Source organism: Sminthopsis crassicaudata, chromosome 2, assembly GCF_048593235.1.
Source record: "Sminthopsis crassicaudata isolate SCR6 chromosome 2, ASM4859323v1, whole genome shotgun sequence".
Classification (NCBI taxonomy): domain Eukaryota; kingdom Metazoa; phylum Chordata; class Mammalia; order Dasyuromorphia; family Dasyuridae; genus Sminthopsis; species Sminthopsis crassicaudata.
Window position 1 is genome coordinate 329,871,983 of NC_133618.1, and position 17,277 is coordinate 329,889,259.

General features: G+C 36.7%; 1 protein-coding gene across 2 annotated transcripts in view; it reads right to left on the bottom strand.

Moving 5' to 3' along the window:
- The window catches only part of SGPP1 (sphingosine-1-phosphate phosphatase 1), a 45,205-nt gene extending 28,448 nt beyond the window's left edge, over positions 1 to 16,757 (bottom strand). For both annotated transcript variants that reach the window (XM_074290330.1, XM_074290329.1), the window contains exon 1: positions 15,927 to 16,757. In XM_074290330.1, coding sequence (XP_074146431.1) covers positions 15,927 to 16,619 — 693 coding nt within the window. In that variant the 5' untranslated portion in view covers positions 16,620 to 16,757. The remainder of the gene's footprint in view (positions 1 to 15,926) is intronic.
- Positions 16,758 to 17,277: the final 520 nt, after the last annotated feature.

Here is a 17,277-nt window from a genome sequence, read left to right on the forward strand (position 1 = left end):
CCTCTTGACTTCAGGACTGGTATAATACCTCTTTTTATAGACACTTTTCCCATCTACTCCAAACTAATTCAAGAAGCATTTTATTAAATGCAAGGTAGATTTTTAAAAGTTTTTTTTTTTTTTTTTTTTTTTTTTTTTTTTTTTTAAGATTCCTGACCCAGAGTAGCTTAAATTCTAGTGAGGGTAAGGAATAGGATGTAAACACATATATTATATCTAGGTTATACTGTAACACATGTAAAATGTATGGGATTGCCTGTCATCTAGGGGAGGGAGTAGAGGAAGGGAGGGGAAAATCTGGAAAAATGAATACAAGGGATAATGTTATAAAAAAATTACTCATGCATATATACTGCCAAAAAATTTATAATTATAAAATTAATTTTTAAAAAAGGAATAGGATGTAAAAAGATAAGCAATATAGATGGTAATCTAAAAAAGATAAATCAGCCATGGGGAACAGGAAAAGTCTTCCCATATTAGGTAGTACATGGCCCGACTGGAAAGACATTAGTTATTCTAAAAGGCAGAAGAAAGGAGAGACTACATTCTTATGTATGAGATATTTCCTGTGAAATAAACAGGGATAATATAAAATGATGAATTGAGAAACAAGTAGACCAGTTTTTAAATAGTTCATTTATTCTAATGGTCAGGAAATTACCTTTATTAAGTGGAAAGTCACACCTCTTCCCTAAACATTGAACTCAAATTTCCCCATCTGGCTAATATAATTATTTAGCAACTGCTACCAAGAGTCCAAAACAGTGTGGATCCCTCCCATTCCAACAAAACATTCCTCCATACCACACAAGTTATGTTTATTTCAAGCACCTCATCTATTCCAATGTCATTCCACATACAGAACACCTAAATGCATCTAATCTCCCTCACACTCATTCCAGAAACATCTTGTTGTTTAATAAGTAGTAGTTGATGAATTATAATTATTGTATATGCTGAGCTTTTTTAAATCTCTAAAGTTTGCATTGTTATCTTTCCCAAGGCTGCTAATTTTCAGTGAAAATTTAATCAAATACAAATTGACTTAATTGTATCAATTTGGAAATAGTCACAGTTAAAGAACAAATTGGCATCTGTGAATAGTGAAAAAGAACAGTGGGCTGAGTCACTTAGTCTACACTTAACTAGCTAAGACTGCCACACACAAAGGGAAGCATAAAAGATGAAAGTGCAAGGAGAGAAGAGTTGTTCCTATTTCTTCTCAATGTCTGCATCTCTACATTCCTACTTAGATGGTAAGAATTATTTAGCACATAAGACCTGTCAACAAAAGAAGAGGATGAAGAGGCAGCTGGATAGATAAGTCAATAGTGCACAGGACTTGAAATCTAAAAGACCTGAACTTATATCCTGACTCAAACACTTACTAGCTGTGTGACCTTGGCAAAGTCACAACCTCTGCCTGTTTCAGTTTCTCCATCTATAAAAAGCAAATAGCACTTACTGAGCAGGATTTTTATGAAGATAAAACGATTTAATATTGGTAAAGTACTTTACAAATGTGAGTGTCATGTAAATGCTAGTTATCCTTCTAGCTTCTCAAGCTACTTGCAATTATCTGAAAGAGAAATGGTAAAAATGGGAATAAGTTAAGAGTATGTTATTACATTAGAGGGTGAATGAAGAAAAGCAAGATAGAGAAGAAAGGAAATAGGAAAGGTTTTTAATATAAGGCAAAACCTCAACAGTGAAAAATAAATAAGGGGAGAAAAACAAGAAAGAAAATATGGGGGAACAAAAAACTAGCAAACAATTTTGCATACAGTAAAATTTTCTATTTAGATGAACTGAAATGAAACAATTTATCAAAATTTCTAAAGTAATTTTCTAGTCTTTAAATCAGAAAACCAATAACCACTTGTCAAATGCGGACATACTTTAAATTTGTGATGCATTTCCTCATTTGAAAGATGTTCTGTAACTAACTTCTCAGGAAATTGAGTCCATTATTCCATTAATAAATTTATGTATGTATCTCAAGAAACTTTTGCATGTGATGAAATTTTGGGAGAATGAAGGAAAGAAAGAGGAAATTTAGAATCTGTGATTTTCATTGGCATAGGGATTTAAAAAAGTACAGGGCATATACACAAGGTAACCAAGACCAATGCAGATAAGCAACTGTTTTGCAATTCATACTTGAACAGTATGCATAGACTGCTAATGTCACATTCCCTGAGTCATAAAGTCAATATGTGTCAAAGGTAAAGATTTGAATCCAAGACTTCCTAACATTGAGGCCCAATTTACACACATGCGCATGCACACAGAGCCAGGGAACACACATACACAATTAAGCAAATCTTTTGTATATATGTAAAATGACCTCTTAATTCAAGTATTAATTAATAGCATATTGAATAACAACTATTTTAATAATTTAAAATTTATAAAACATTGTACATAGTGAAACCAAAATTGTCAGTATCTTTCCCTGCTAATTAAAACCAGTTAAGCCTAAATGAAACCAGTTGGATATTTTTTTTTTTTAACCACTATCTAATCTGCAGAAAGCATATCCTATAAGAGTGGGGACAAATTTATCAAAACCTTTCCTTCTGTTACTAAACTAATCAGTTTTCTTATCCTTATTCTAGAGCATATAGTATTCTAGAATATAGTTTTCTACAAATATTTGTCATATTCACTTAAGCAGTTTCCAATTTAAATTTCAAGGTAATTGAAGGCCCTTCTTAACTTCTAATTATCTATCTAGCCTACTTATAGAAAAATTATAGCATTTTAATGATGAAGTTATATTTAATGAGAAGTCTTTTGGACCTCAGCTCATATTGTAACAATATGCCTGTATTGTATATCAAGTACAGGGAAACTTTTACCTTTATCTATAAAATCCTTTTAGAATGAATTTCCTGAATCTGTAATGATTATAATATTAAAATAACTTTTTTATTTATCTCTAGGACTTAGAACAGTGTCTATAGTGTTATGCCACTCAGTTTCCCTAATTATCCTGACCCAGTCCTGCCTCAGTTTCCCTAATTGTTCTGCCTAAGTTTTAATTGTTCTGCTCAACCACCCCTCCCTCCTAAACAGGATGATCCAGATAAGGAGAAAGACCTTCTATCTTAGGCATCATCAGAATGTTGGGTGCCTCTCCCCATTCTGTAATCCCAATTATCCAATATCCCCCATGCCTCCCCTCACCCTGTCAGAATTGGATTGTCAGAGTCCTGTTCCCACTCTCAGCACTCAGACTCCGCCCCTACCTTGCTCTACTCCCTGAGTCTGAGCCATGTGTATATGTCATTGAGAACTCACATTGTTGGCTGAATTCTGGGTGACGATAGTCTCATTCAGCCTTGGATCCTTGGTTTGGTCCCAGGGCTGAATGAGACTATCGTCACCCAGAATTCAGCCCTGGGACCAAACCAAGGATCCATTTGGTCCCAGTAAATCCCTTTTAAGTAAATTATTAAATACTCTCTAATGTCTATCTTGCCTCAGTTTCTCTGTCATTACAATAGAAACTTTTTAAAAAGACCTGTTAATTAGCCTATTCACTACCATTCTATTTTTTATATCTAATGTATTACAGGAATGAGTAATATACAGATAATAGAAATTAAAAGTATGAAATTATGTTATCTTAAAAATGAGCATACTTTGAACAACCACAGAAAAGAAATTTAAGCTTTTAGTAGAGATTTATTTCTGAATGGGAATGAATATCCTTCATTCACCTTTTAGCAGAGCTACCAAAGAAGGGGCTAAAAGGCAAAAAGGTCAAGAACAAGAAAAAAAATTAGTTTGGGTAGGTAATTCATAATGTAGAAATTTTCTGAAAAATCTACTTAAGCTTTTTAGTTTAAAGTTTAAAGTTGCACTATGACTTTGGGGAAACTGTGTATATAAAAAGCCCATGAATGATAATCAAGTAAAATTAATCAGAGAAGCTACCAGATCCTCATATTAACTTGATGAGATTGCCAGGCATAGTGATTTGTTAGAAGCCCACCTTCCAGCAAGTATTAGTCCCTTAAATTGACAGAAAGCCTTTGATTGGCTTTCAGTGTCTGGTACCATCTTCCAAGATGACTGACAAGTACAGTAGAGTAAATAGATTAATTTCAGAAGAGCTGCCCCTGCAAATGCTCTATAGAAGTGACCTATGAAATTATTTGGCCCTATTTCATCAAGTGCTCTCCTCTCCCCTCCCTTGGAACTTTCAGCAATATTGAGGAAATATTTCCCTGCCTTATAGAAAATGGTGATTTGTAGAAGAAGCTTATGTTCAGTAATGTGTTTTGCCTAATTGGTCTGAGGTTCCTGGGTCTCAGGCACCTGACCATCTTCTACTTTTATTTCCTTTCCTGAGGAGAGGTTAGAAAATTCCTAAGAATAGGCTCCCCCTGCCTTAAGAGTTACATACCCAAGTTTGAGAGTTCTAGCACCAGATGTTTAACTTGAGATTTTCTTTAATGGTATTCTCGGAGAAGGAAGAGAAATGTCAATACAGGCCATGAGGCTGGAAGACTAGGGCCACATCATGGCTGGGAGAGAGAAGCATGAGTTACTAGTCTTGACAACTCTTCCATGGTATTATCATAAGTTACTCAAAGGAAAACAGGTCCCAGGTGAATTGGAGGGGGAAGAGGACAACAGAGAAGGATTATGTTTAGCTGGCTCCAAATTGTCTTCATGTTCCAGGAGTCTAATGGACTAAATGCTTTGTGTTTCTGAATAGGATTCCGATGGATCCTTTATATCTTAAGCATTTTCTGTGTTAGGTAAAATAAAAGCTCTCTCCTAAAGCCAAAGCCCATTTAGTATACTGACTGTTCTTTGGAATATAGAAAACTTTTTACCCACATCTGCAAAAGCCTAAACTTTGTTTTGGAGATTTACCCAAAACAAAACTCTGGTGCTGGAGCAATAAATCAAAGAGAGAGTATGACTGAAGATTGGCTTCTAAGATCAGAAAGGCCATTTATTATACTCTAAGACTGGGAAGGACTGTTACAAATATAACACCAACTAGATTTCCCAAAAGAAGTTACCTTAATTTTGATGACTTTCTTTAATTATACTTTGTGACTTCTTTGAACAGCAATATAAATCTGGAAGTATTTTTATATTATGAGTAATTTGATGAATGGTGGGAATAATGATTTAACTCTGATTACCTTCAAATGTATTAATATATCCAAAAAGATAGACATGAATCTATGATGTTTCTTTTTTTTTTTTTTTCCCTTTTCTGAGGCTGGGGTTAAGTGACTTGCCCAGGGTCACACAGCTAGGAAGTGTTAAGTGTCTGAGACCAAATTTGAACTCGGGTCCTCCTTAATTCAAGGCTGGTGCTCTATCCACTGCGCCACCTAGCTGCCACCATCTATGATGTTTCTAATGTAGATGTTCTCTCTATTAGTGGAGGATACAGCTCATCCAAACCTTGTCCATGTCCTCATGGACAATCTTGAGAAAAAAAAAAACCAGGGATAGAAACCTAAATTTGGGAATCATCAGCAATGTTAAGCAAGGGAAGGAAAAGAAAAGGAAAGGGGAGATAAAGAAGAGGGACCAGGACATAATGCTGCTGGGCAATAGGACATGGCAGATAACCCCACAAAAGAACCTGAAGAACTGAGATCATAGTATTATAAATTTAGAGCTGCATGAGCCCTTATAAGACATCCAGTCAAACTTCCTCTTTTTTAATAAATAGGAAACTAAGGAAGAAGTTAAATCATTAAGTCAACAAGCATTATTAAACATTTACTAAGTGCCATGGGCAGTCCTAAACGGTGAGGATACAAAGAAATGGGAGAGGGTTTAGAAAAACAATCTCTGTTTCCAAGGAGCTCACAGTCTAATGAAAAAAGAAAACATGTAAACAAGTACAAAACATTTAAAGGAGGAATTGAAGGTAAGTGTCTAAAATATGAGTTGAACTCAGGTCTTCTTGACCAAATCTAGCACTCTATCCTCTATACTGCTTAGCTGACTCCTAAAAAAAGAACAGTATCATAAAATCAAAGGAAGAAATAGTAGGAGGAAGCAGTATGAAAAGCCATGGAAAAGCAAGAAGCCTTAGGACTAAAAAAAGGTCTTGAATTTGTTAACTAAGATGAAACAATTCATTAAATATTAAAAACAAACATAGATCTACAGCAAAAGATTGGGTGTGGATTAGGATCTAAGAACAGGAGGAGGATATAAATTATGCTTAGAAGTTGAGTAAGGGAAGGAGACCTAGAAAGAAAGAATATGCCTACAGGGAATCCTAGAGTAGGGTGCTAAGAGTTTGGCAGCCTCACAAGATCATCTGGGAAAAATGGGAAGATCTGATGAAAAAATACCTTGGACAGATTTTAGAGGAAGGAAAATTTGGAATCCACATTCCCTACCAGCAAGTAGGCTTTAAAGAACAAAATCAGATTCATTTTTAGGACCTATTTGAATTATGAATTCTGAAGTCCCAAAATGCATATAAAAATCTTTCATACTGAATACTGATGATAGAAATTCTTTTAACAGGGTGAAACAATTTTCATTATCTTCTTAGAGATAAAAGACTTAAGACATAAAGGCATGCTTGAGTTTCATGTGAGAGTGATAATTACCCTGAAGCTCAAGAACAGATTTTTTAAAATCCCAATCATAGTGTCAGGTCCTTTCCCCTTTTTGACTGGGAGAGAAGATGATGTAAGCAGATAATTGGCTACAGGAAACAGAAAGAGGGATTCACATCATCAGATGAGAGTTTAAGGATAAGGGAAAAAAAGGCAAAACTTCTCAGAAAGGAAGTTGGTCTAAAGTTATCCTTTTACCTTCCATTTAGCATGGAGAAAATAAAAGCTATGTACTAAGGTACTTTTTAATGCAGCTTTACATGATTTATGAAGTTTTTACCTTTTTCTTAATACTTCAAATGAAGGAGTTTTGTTCCCAGGGAATTTATTAATCATAATATAACTTTAGTGTAACTGACTCTCATGTAGCCTATTACAGTTTAAGTGATTCTTTTCCTTTTTTATAGGATTCAACTATTTTACTTCACAGAATGAGACTGACCATCCATCCATCCACCTTATCTATTTCCTTTTTTGAATAAAATTAACAAGATGCAACATTTGAGATTTTTTTTTGAGGTTAGAAACCTCTAGAGTGGGAATTTTCTTGACCAATGAAGGAGGGTAGGGGGCTTAGATTAATGGGAACTTGCCAATGACTTTTATACTTGAAGAGTGGTCTGAGGCTGAGGTTTTTCTCTGACCATGGAAATTAGTTTAAGTGTCAAAAAAAGGAGTCGAATCCTCTTCTTTCTAAATTGAAGTGTAGAACTATCTCCCTTGTCATATTCTCTCTCAACATTTAATTTTCATTGTGTTAAATTAAAAGTTTTCTAAAATTTATCATATCCATCCCAGTTCTATTAAGGGATGGCATAGAAACAGAGTATCCAATCTGAAGTAGGTTTCAAAGTCTGCTTCAAATACTTACTTGCTATGTGACCTTGGGCAAGTAATTTAGATTCTTTCGGTTTCTTCATCTGTAAAATGGGGATAATAACACATAATAATTCACAGATAGTTGAAAATTAAATATTTAATTTATTTATTAGTTAAATTAAGTATTTTCAAGCCTTTTGTAAGGCTATAGAAATGTTAGCTATTATTATGAGGATAAAAGGAGATTAAATTTTGTTTTGTGAACTTTCAAATACTATGTCAATGTTAGCTTATTATTACTGGAAGACCCTTTTACTGTCTTCATCATTCTTTTTAACCTTTTATCTTTCTTCCTGATTGTCCATAATTACCCAAGCCCATTCCCTTTTTCTACTTTGAAAAGATTTGAATGATGGTTAAATCAGCATAGATCTTGGACTACTCCTCAATATTTAGATGCTATTATTATGTTAAAATATTAGAGTATAAAGAGTTCTCACTTTGCATAAATTTGCATTATGGAAATTTGACTTTAGGAAAAGAATTCTGAAAGAAATTAATGCTCAAAAAAAAAAAAAAAAAAAAAACTTAGGTCAATTTTACTGTATTGTGCCTCCTGCCACTTGCCACTCAAACCTTTCAAATGAAAGCATTATAGTAGACAATAAGACAGACCACAACTGCCAGATAGCTGGCTTGGCTTGAGACCTCCTGAACCTATCTATGTCCATCCCACCCTTCTAGTGTCTGTCTTCTCCGTCATCAGACCTCTCTCTTGTCTGCGTCTAGCCTCAAGGTAGCTGGCTTCACCCCTACCTCCATGTATACCTCCTCCAGCTCTGGCTCCTCTTTCTCTGACCTCAATGTGTCCCTCAATCTTGTACAGGCTCCCTCCCTCCGATAGTTTCTGGACCCATTTCTCACCTCCCTCGCTTCCCTACCTCAGCAGGTAAATTTAAATTATGTAAAAATCACTTTACATATAGATTTATAGAACTGTCCATTTACACTTAGCAAGAACTGTCTTCTTATAATCTATTACACTTGTTTAAACTTGTACTTACTGCTCTGTGCCTCAATTTCTTCATCTATAAGACAAAAATATTTAAATTAACAATCTCTAAAGTTACTGCTCACTCTAGATATCCTATGGTCCTAGAATATGCTTAATGCTATGTCTGCCCTTTATAAGGGAATTTAAGAACTGGTCTTGTATCATTAAAGCCCATGATAAAAATTATCAATAAAATTATTAATAAATATATATACACACATATATATATATAATATATATGCTATACATATAATATATATCTATGTATATATGTGAATATATATATGCTTATACATATTTATATATACATATACATACACACATCTCACAGTTTCTGAAATTTATATACCAGTAAGATCTGTGACACTCTTTGCCATGGTTATACCTAATTGGCAGATTCATCTAAGATCCCAGTATTCTAGAATTGGTAGGAACCTCAGAAGCCATTTAAATGGTTTAAAATATAGAAATGACTAATTACTAATGAAGAATGATGAAAACCCATTTGGGTAAAGAAAAACAGAAAGAGAAACAATTTTCCTTATTGAAGCATATACTACAGAGTTATATGTACTTAGTAGGATGAGGAGTTGGCAAGCCTTGCACACAGCAAAGTCTAATGATAGGAGATTCCAATTTCACAGAGATTTCCTGGAGTTCTTTCTCTGTCTAAAGAGTTTCAAGTTCTTGTCCTATTAGGATTAGTTAAAAGAAGTAGTTATATTTAAGCCTAGAGAAGAGATGACTCAAAGAGGAAGAAGGATCATAATAATGATGCTTAAGTAATTGAAGAACTATTACACAAAAGGATTAGACTTGTTCAATTTAGTCTCAATAGATATTAAGAAAAACAATGGGTGGAAATTACAAAAAAAGAAAATTTAAGTTTGATGTTGGAAAAACCTTTCTAGTTATTATTGTTGTTCTATCATTCAGTTGTGTCTGATTCTGTATGACTCCACAGACTCTGGCATCCCATGGGGTTTTCCTGGCAAAGATCCTGGAGTGGTTTGCCATTTCCTGCTTCAGGAGATTAAGGCAAGCAGAAGTTTAATGACTTATCTACATGTCACCCATTTAGTAAGTGTCTGAGATTGGATTTGAACTCAGGTCTTCCTGAACCCAGCCCAGCACTTTAGCTACTGAGTTAGTATCTAGCTGCCTCTTTCCTACTTATTACAGCTATCCAAAAAATGCAATGAGATTTCTGGGGGAAGGAGATCCTTTTCAAATAGTTTTCAGAGGCTAAATGCCCACTTGCTATTTTACAGTGGAGGTTCCTTTCCAGTTTGGGATTGTGGGATTCCAATCTAACCCATCCCTGAGCAAGAATCTTCTTTATATATATATATTTACACTAGGTCTTCACCAAGCTTTTGCTAAAAATCCTCTAGGCAGAGGGAAATCACTACCTCCCAGACAGCACATTCCACTTTTTTAAAAATATCTAATCATTTGGAAGTTTTTCCATAATGCCTCAAACCTGTTTTTCTGCAATTTCTATCCATCAAAATAAATTCTTTCCTTTGGGATCAAGGAGAACTATTATAAAACATTAGTATGTTAATACATGTACCTGTGACAGGTTCAGAAGTGAATAGGAGAAAGCTTTATGGACTTGGGAAATCACTTTTAATAATTCCAACCTCTTCACAAAGAAAACTAATCCAGCAAGATTAAAAGGAAAGCAGCAAACAGCAAGTTCTTTGATAAAGACTTCATTCAGAAACAAGTTAAACTTAAAAGAATAATGGATCATTCCTCAATTGAGAAATGGTCAAAGGAGATGAACAGTTTTCAGAAGAAATCAGAGCTATTTATAATCATGTTAAAAATGCTCTCAGTTACTAGTGATTAGAGAAATACAAAGTAAAACAACTCATACCCATACCTATCAGATTAGCTACTATTATAGAAAAGGAAAAGAACAAATGTTGAAAGGGGATGTAGAAAAATTGGGACAATAATGGACTACTGGTGGAGTTGTGCACTGATGCAATCATTCTGGCAAGTAATATGGAACTATGCCCAAAAGGCTACATTATGTGAAAAGGTATGATAATCCATATCCTTTGACCATTGCTAGATATGCTTTCAAAAAGATCAAAGAAATAGAAAAAAATCCTATAAGTACAAAAATGTTTGTAGCTTACCTTTTTGTGGAGGCAAAGAAGTGAAAAGTAAAGAAGTATACATCAATTGGACAAATTTATAAAAAGAGGATTAACAACATCTACCTCAAGAGTTGTTGTGGCAAATAATATTCGATCAAATGATATTTGTAAAATATTCTACAAATTTTAAACTGCTTTATAAATGCTAATTATTTTAAATCTCTACACTTAAGGTTTATATTGCAACTAAGGCAAAAATATCATGTAAAATTTTAAATCAAAAACTTTGGCTAATACAAAAAGTAATATAATCTCTATATTACTAAGTCTCTGGGTGTATATTTACGTGTGACAACTAAAGATTGAATATAAACTAATGGATCCAGTAGCAAATTAATAAATTATGCTTCATCCCATAGAGAAAATAAAGCCCCTAACCCAAAACACTGTTTTAGCACAAATAATCCTTTAATGGAACTCTATGAAAAACATCTTCCCAAGAATCAAAGTTATGGACAATTACAGATCAATAGCAGATAAAATATCCTATATTACCAAGGATTCGAGAACTGGCATGAAAGATGTGTTTTGAGAAAACATATGATTAGAAAAGGAAGTTATATAATAGACAGTTTTGAGTTCTGCATTGATATTAATAAAAAGTAATAAGACCCAGAAGAGGACCTTCAGTACACTGGCCAATTCTCTGTGATGGAAACATGGGAGAATAGGATGCAGAATCACATAGAATGAGAAAATATGAATGCATTTCAGTACACACACACACACACACACATATAGATATATCAACATAAAGGGGGGGGAGGAGTTAGCTATATTCACGAAACTGTGGAACTAGTGAAGAAATATTTAACATTTATATGATGTTTTCAAGTTACTAAATGCTCTCTCATACATCATCTTAATTGATCTTATCAATTTTGTGAAATTGATAGGACATGCTATTTTTAAAATCAACACTTGTGAAGAGGAAAGTTATTACTGAAACACCAAAAATAACCAACCTTTGCTACTTCTTACATTTTCCTTTCCAGACATGGATCCCAAGCATTATAGTAAGCCAATTAACTTGCTCACTGGCTTTTATGGTTGATTTTGGCTTTTTGTTTTGTTTTGCTATTTTAATTTTCTATTTTTAAAATAGTTGGTAATGAAGTAAAGGCATGAATTTTTAGAAGCAAAAATAATCATCTATGCTATCTCTTCTAGAAGAACTTCTTAAATGAAATGTGATATGAGAGGGTTTCTTACAAGTACCTATGGAAAGCAATGAATGTAGGTACAAAGGAGTTGTAAACAGTGTGATTAAATATTGGGTAAGGTCAGTAACGTATTTTAAATTCATTTGCAAGACTGGATTAAACCAAATGTTAAAAAGCTATCAATGGAACTGAATAAATTTTGATTATTTAAAAATATTTATTTCAGGATACATACATACATATAATGATTTTTCAGTCATTTCAGTCCTCTCTGACTCTTTGAGACCCTATTTGGGGTTTTCTTGGCAAAGATACCAGAGTATTTTGTCATTTCCTTCTCCAGCTTTTACAGAAATTCAGGCAAAAAAAAAAAAAAAAAAAAAAAAAAACTTAACTTGCATATGTTCACGCTTCTAAATCTGAGTATTTGAGATTTACACTCAAGCAGATGGGTCTTCCTAACTCCAGACCCCTGAACTATAATCAATATGCCACCTAACACATAAAAATCCACAATAAATGCCTGACAATAGATATTGACATGTTCATAAAGAGAATATGTTTTCCAATTCATGTTATACACAAATCTAACTAATAAGAATAATAATCATTAATATTAACATAAGACAATGGTTCTAAAAACTGTTCATGCCAGAACTGCCAAACCCCAAGACTGTAGCAAATGCAGTAAAGCAAAAAGTTCTGCCTTAATAACTGCTTGAGGCACTACAGTTTCAATCTCTCATTCTGATGTCATAAATAATTTTGAAAGGGTAGCAAGTTAGGAAGGCAGACAAGTAGAATGGCAATACAAATGACATTTGAGGTTTATTCCCAGAGCTAAAAGAATTTTTTCCATAGGATCAAGGAGGGTGGGGCTCAGAAAGGAATACTGTTGCTTGGGAGAATAACATTCTTTCCTCAAATTTTATTTTTGGAATATATCCACAGAGGAAATCATACAAGTAAATGGACCCACATAAAAATTAACAGTCATTGTGTGATGGGGTTAAGGAGGTAAAATAAATGAATTCCATGAATTAGGTTAAAAATGGCTAATCAAAAAAAAAAAAAACTTCAAACATTCAATCTTGAGAAGAATTCTGACAACAGAAAGTGGTGTTATTTCACATAAGGTAAAAGAGATAGTATGAAAACTTAACTTTTACAGTAGGGTTCATGGGAAATAATTATAGCAGGTGTTGAGCAGAGGGCTCAATTCAAGCTTGTGTTTTTTCAAAATGTAAGGGTTTTTAAATTAAAATTAGTTTTAAAACTAATTTTATGACTTATTTTTAATCATTTTAAAGTCAATAAAAAGTCTTCATTACAATCATGCCCCCCCCCCCAATTTAAAAGGTCAACTTACAAATAAAATATACTAAGCTGGACAAAAAAGTTGCACCTTGACTCAAATAAACATGTCAAAAATATCAAGATTGACACTTCATAAATGACTCATATTTCTAAAGACCAAAGAACAGCATTTGCTTTGCATGAATAGCCAAAAACAGCTTTCTTATCTACACTAAGATGAATAGAACATAAATAACTACAGACTGAAAGAGATTAAGAAGAGAATCTGCATAGAAATACTGTACATCTGGAGATGATGTGCTGTAGTCTGGAAAAGAAAAGATTTTTAGATTGGACATGAGACCTATCCTCAAGTGTCTGAGGGGCTATATTAATATGGAAGAAGGGTTAGACATGTTTTGCTTAGCCCAGAATCCAGAACTAAAATAAATGGCTGAAGTAAGTTAGAAGTAAAATTTAGGCTTGATATTAGAAAAAACTCCCCAACAGTTAAAACTGTCTAAAAGAGGAATGGACTATTTTAGGAAATAGTTTTTTTTCTTCACTGGAGGCTGTCAAAGACTAGAGAAGTGCTTGAAGGCCACGTAAGGGATTCTTGTTCAGGTGGGTATGGGTTTAACTAAATGGCCTCAGAGGCCCCTTCTACCTCAGTTTCTTTAAAGCAAAAATGTGAAGATAGCAAAAAACAAAAGTAAAAATCCATTAACAAGTACAATTAGCATTCCAAAACATTCTAAACCCCATTCCTCAATAATTAAGCTTAAATTGGGAAGTGTTCATTTTACTTTGAAAGATTTACAGAGTTCATCTACACAAGCAAAAAAATCTGAGCATCACCATAAAATGTGAATTATTACTTAAAAACTGCTTCCTATATAGTAGAAATCTATTGCCATCTGTAGCAGATAGAGCACATTATTATAATACAATCCTGCTACTAGCGCAGTGAATGGAATTCCACCTTTGGAAGTCAGAAGACCAGCTCTGTCAAAATACTTTCTCTATGGTCCAGGTATGTGGCTTAAATTCTCTAAGACTTCAGTTTCCTTACACTGTAAAATGAGGTTTGTTGGACCAGACCTAAAATTCTGCAAAAAAAGTGATTAGTACAGAGACATCATTTTAATAAACTCTTGTTACATCAACAGAGACGCACTATAGAATACACAGGGGAAATTATTTCATCTTTCAGTATTAACCAAATTTATGATATAGTGAGGCAGCTACTAATGGGATTTTTAGTAAGAATGTATCTCTCAACTTAAGGTGGTTTTTTTGTTTTTTTTGATATGGAGATCTAAGAAAGATCATCCCAAAGCTTGACTAATCTGCAGTACCTTTTCTTTAAAATTTGGGAAAGGACACATTAAGTAGATAAAATATTCTACCTATATATGTATATGAAAAAACTGGTTGTAAAAACAAGAATATTTATGAAGAAGGGAAAAGGGTGTATAGGAGGGCAAGATAATGAAGAATTTTAAAATCTACTTTCTGGAGAAGAGTTGGTCCCTCTGCAAATTAGAACCATATTTGTTATCTAATCTGTGTATTCCTTAAAATTATCATAGCACAACTAGTTTGAAGTCGGATGACACAAGCTATTCATAATACGTTTTTTAAAAACTCCACATTTTACAGATTTTGCAATAATAAAGTAGTAGTTCAGCACATGAAACTAATTAGAGATCCAGAAGATAAAATGCTTTTGCCTTTAAAAGCAAATAACCACACCCCTTTAAAAAAAAAAAGGGCAGTTCCCTAGTCTACTCAATTTCATTAGCTCTAAGTGCATTTTTAGTCTGAACTACAGTCCTTAGTATGCCTATTATTAACATTCCTGACTTGCAGAAGTACACTTTGAAATTATACTCAGGTTGTGTTGTCACAGAAAAAAAATACTTTGCATTTCAATTCATTTTTGTGGGCTGAGTCTTGACTACATTACAATTACCTTGAGGAATGGGGTGATTTATCTGGGTCCTCCCTAAATAAGTTTAAACTAGGATCAGAAATTTTATTAAAAGCATCTCAAATAAGCAGCCCTTTAACATACTAAGAACTGTTTGCTTCCTTTAGATCCACAGGAAGATCTGTTCTTTTGATGTTGGGACGTATAACTGCTTTCTCAATAATTACATGCTGACTGGCAGTTAATCGTGCAAAACTACGGGAAAGGCCATTTGGAAGGGGGCTCGTTAAAACTCAAAGGGCAAAAGTTACTTACTTAAAGCCTCGGGTTTCTACCAAACCTTCCACCCACCCACCCCTGCTAGCACCTCATCTGCGCCTCCAAGTTTTCCAGATTTCTTCAAGTCTAGACTCCAGTCACACCTCCTGCAAGTCCTTAATCTGACAGCTTCCCCCTGAGACCATTCCCAAATTATCAATTTATCCTGTAAATATCTTATTTGCACCTTAGTTTTTTGGGTTTTTTTCCTTTCTTTTTTGCACTATGGTCTTCCTCCAAGAGACTGAGAGTTCCTGGAAAGCAGGGATTGTCTTGCTTTTTTCTGTATCCCCAGGACTGAGCTCAGTGCCTGGCACATAATAAGTATTTAATTGGTGCTTTAGTTGATTGACTTCGCAAACCATACAGGAACTTCTCCCCCAGTTCAATTTCCACCATCCAGCCGGCCCCCAAACAAATCTTCGAGGTAGGCAGAGGTGGGTGGGAGGGGAAGGGCTGCACGAGATAAGAAGGGGAGAGAAAAGTGGAAGAGGTCCAAGGGGAAGAGGAAGGAGGGGAGAAGGGAGCCAGAGGCGAGGGCGCGCTTACCTGCCAGCGGCCGTAGGTGAGGAGGACGAGGGAGAGGGGTATGGCTGTGCCGGACATGGCATGGGTGGAAGGCATGCTGTATTCCGAGTTATAGAAAACCTCTAACTTGATCACCGGCGGCGAGGCGGGCCGGGGCCATCGGATGACGTCTTTGGCACACTGGCCCAGGTACATGACCAAGACCCACATGATCACGAGCCTCCGGCCCACCAAGGCATCCAGGTTCCAGATCCAGAAGGGGAAGAAGGTGATGTAGAAGAGCTCGTTGCCCAGCTCGGTGCCAAAGCAGAACAAGTAGAAGAGAAGCCAGTTCCGCACTCCGTATACTTCCCCTTCCTCCCCGGTGAGGGAGTTGCGCCGCAGACCCTGCGCTCGATTCCGAAGGGTCGCCTTGCTGTCGTGCTCCCCGGCCGCGGTCGTGACCGGGTCGCCGCCGGCCTCGGGCAGTCCGTTCCTCACGCCGTTCCTGGCGCCGCAGCTCCGGGGCTTGCCAGCGCCGCCCTCCGAGACGGCCGGCCGGTCGGGATTGCGGCCGGCCCCCGTCTCCGGGGCCGTGCCGGGCTCCCCCCCTGGCAGCGCTTCTGCCCCGGCCGCTCGCGGCTCTTCCACCCCGCACAGCCGCTGGAAGCTGGCCACTTTGTGCGGGTCCCGCAGGCAGGCCAGCAGCGCGGCTAGGCGCTGTCTCAGCGACATGATAACGGGATCCCCCGGAGCTCTCGGCGCTGCCCCGCCGCCCTGCCCGGGGGTGGGGTGACGGCTCTGTCCCGGCGCTGCGGAGCCAGCGGCGGCAGGAGCAGCAGCTGAAGCGCGAACCCAAGCGGCCGCAGCGCCTCCCTCTGTCTGTTCGGTTCCGCTGGATGACGACGGCACCCCAGGCCTCAACGGCAGCCGCCCGCGCGCCCGCCCTCTCCTATTTCGCTCTTCACCCCCCTCCCCCGTTCCTCCCCCTGCTCACTGGGCCACCGCCGAGGCTGCTAAGCCAGCACGCGCTCGTGCGCCTCCCGCCGGTTCTCGCCCCCACAGAAAGGGCGGGGGCGCGCAAGGGACCGGGGGAAAGCGGCGCGGGCCGGGGTGGGGGAGGAGTGCGTTCCAGCGCTGCGATTGGGGGAAGGGATTGCTGCTCTGCGTGGGAGGGATGGAGGGAAAGGGTTGTTTGGTTGTTGTCCGTTTTTTGTGTTTTGTTTTACTTCCTAGTTCCACTCGGGCGGGCGAAGCCGGACACTCTTTAATTGATCATACTGTCCTGGATAATTTGTTTCGAAAAATAACTCTCATTTCTACTTTGCCCGTCTCTCTCCCAGCCTTCCCCCGTGCTCATAGGGTACGTCGGTTTCATTTTGTAGGAGGCTTG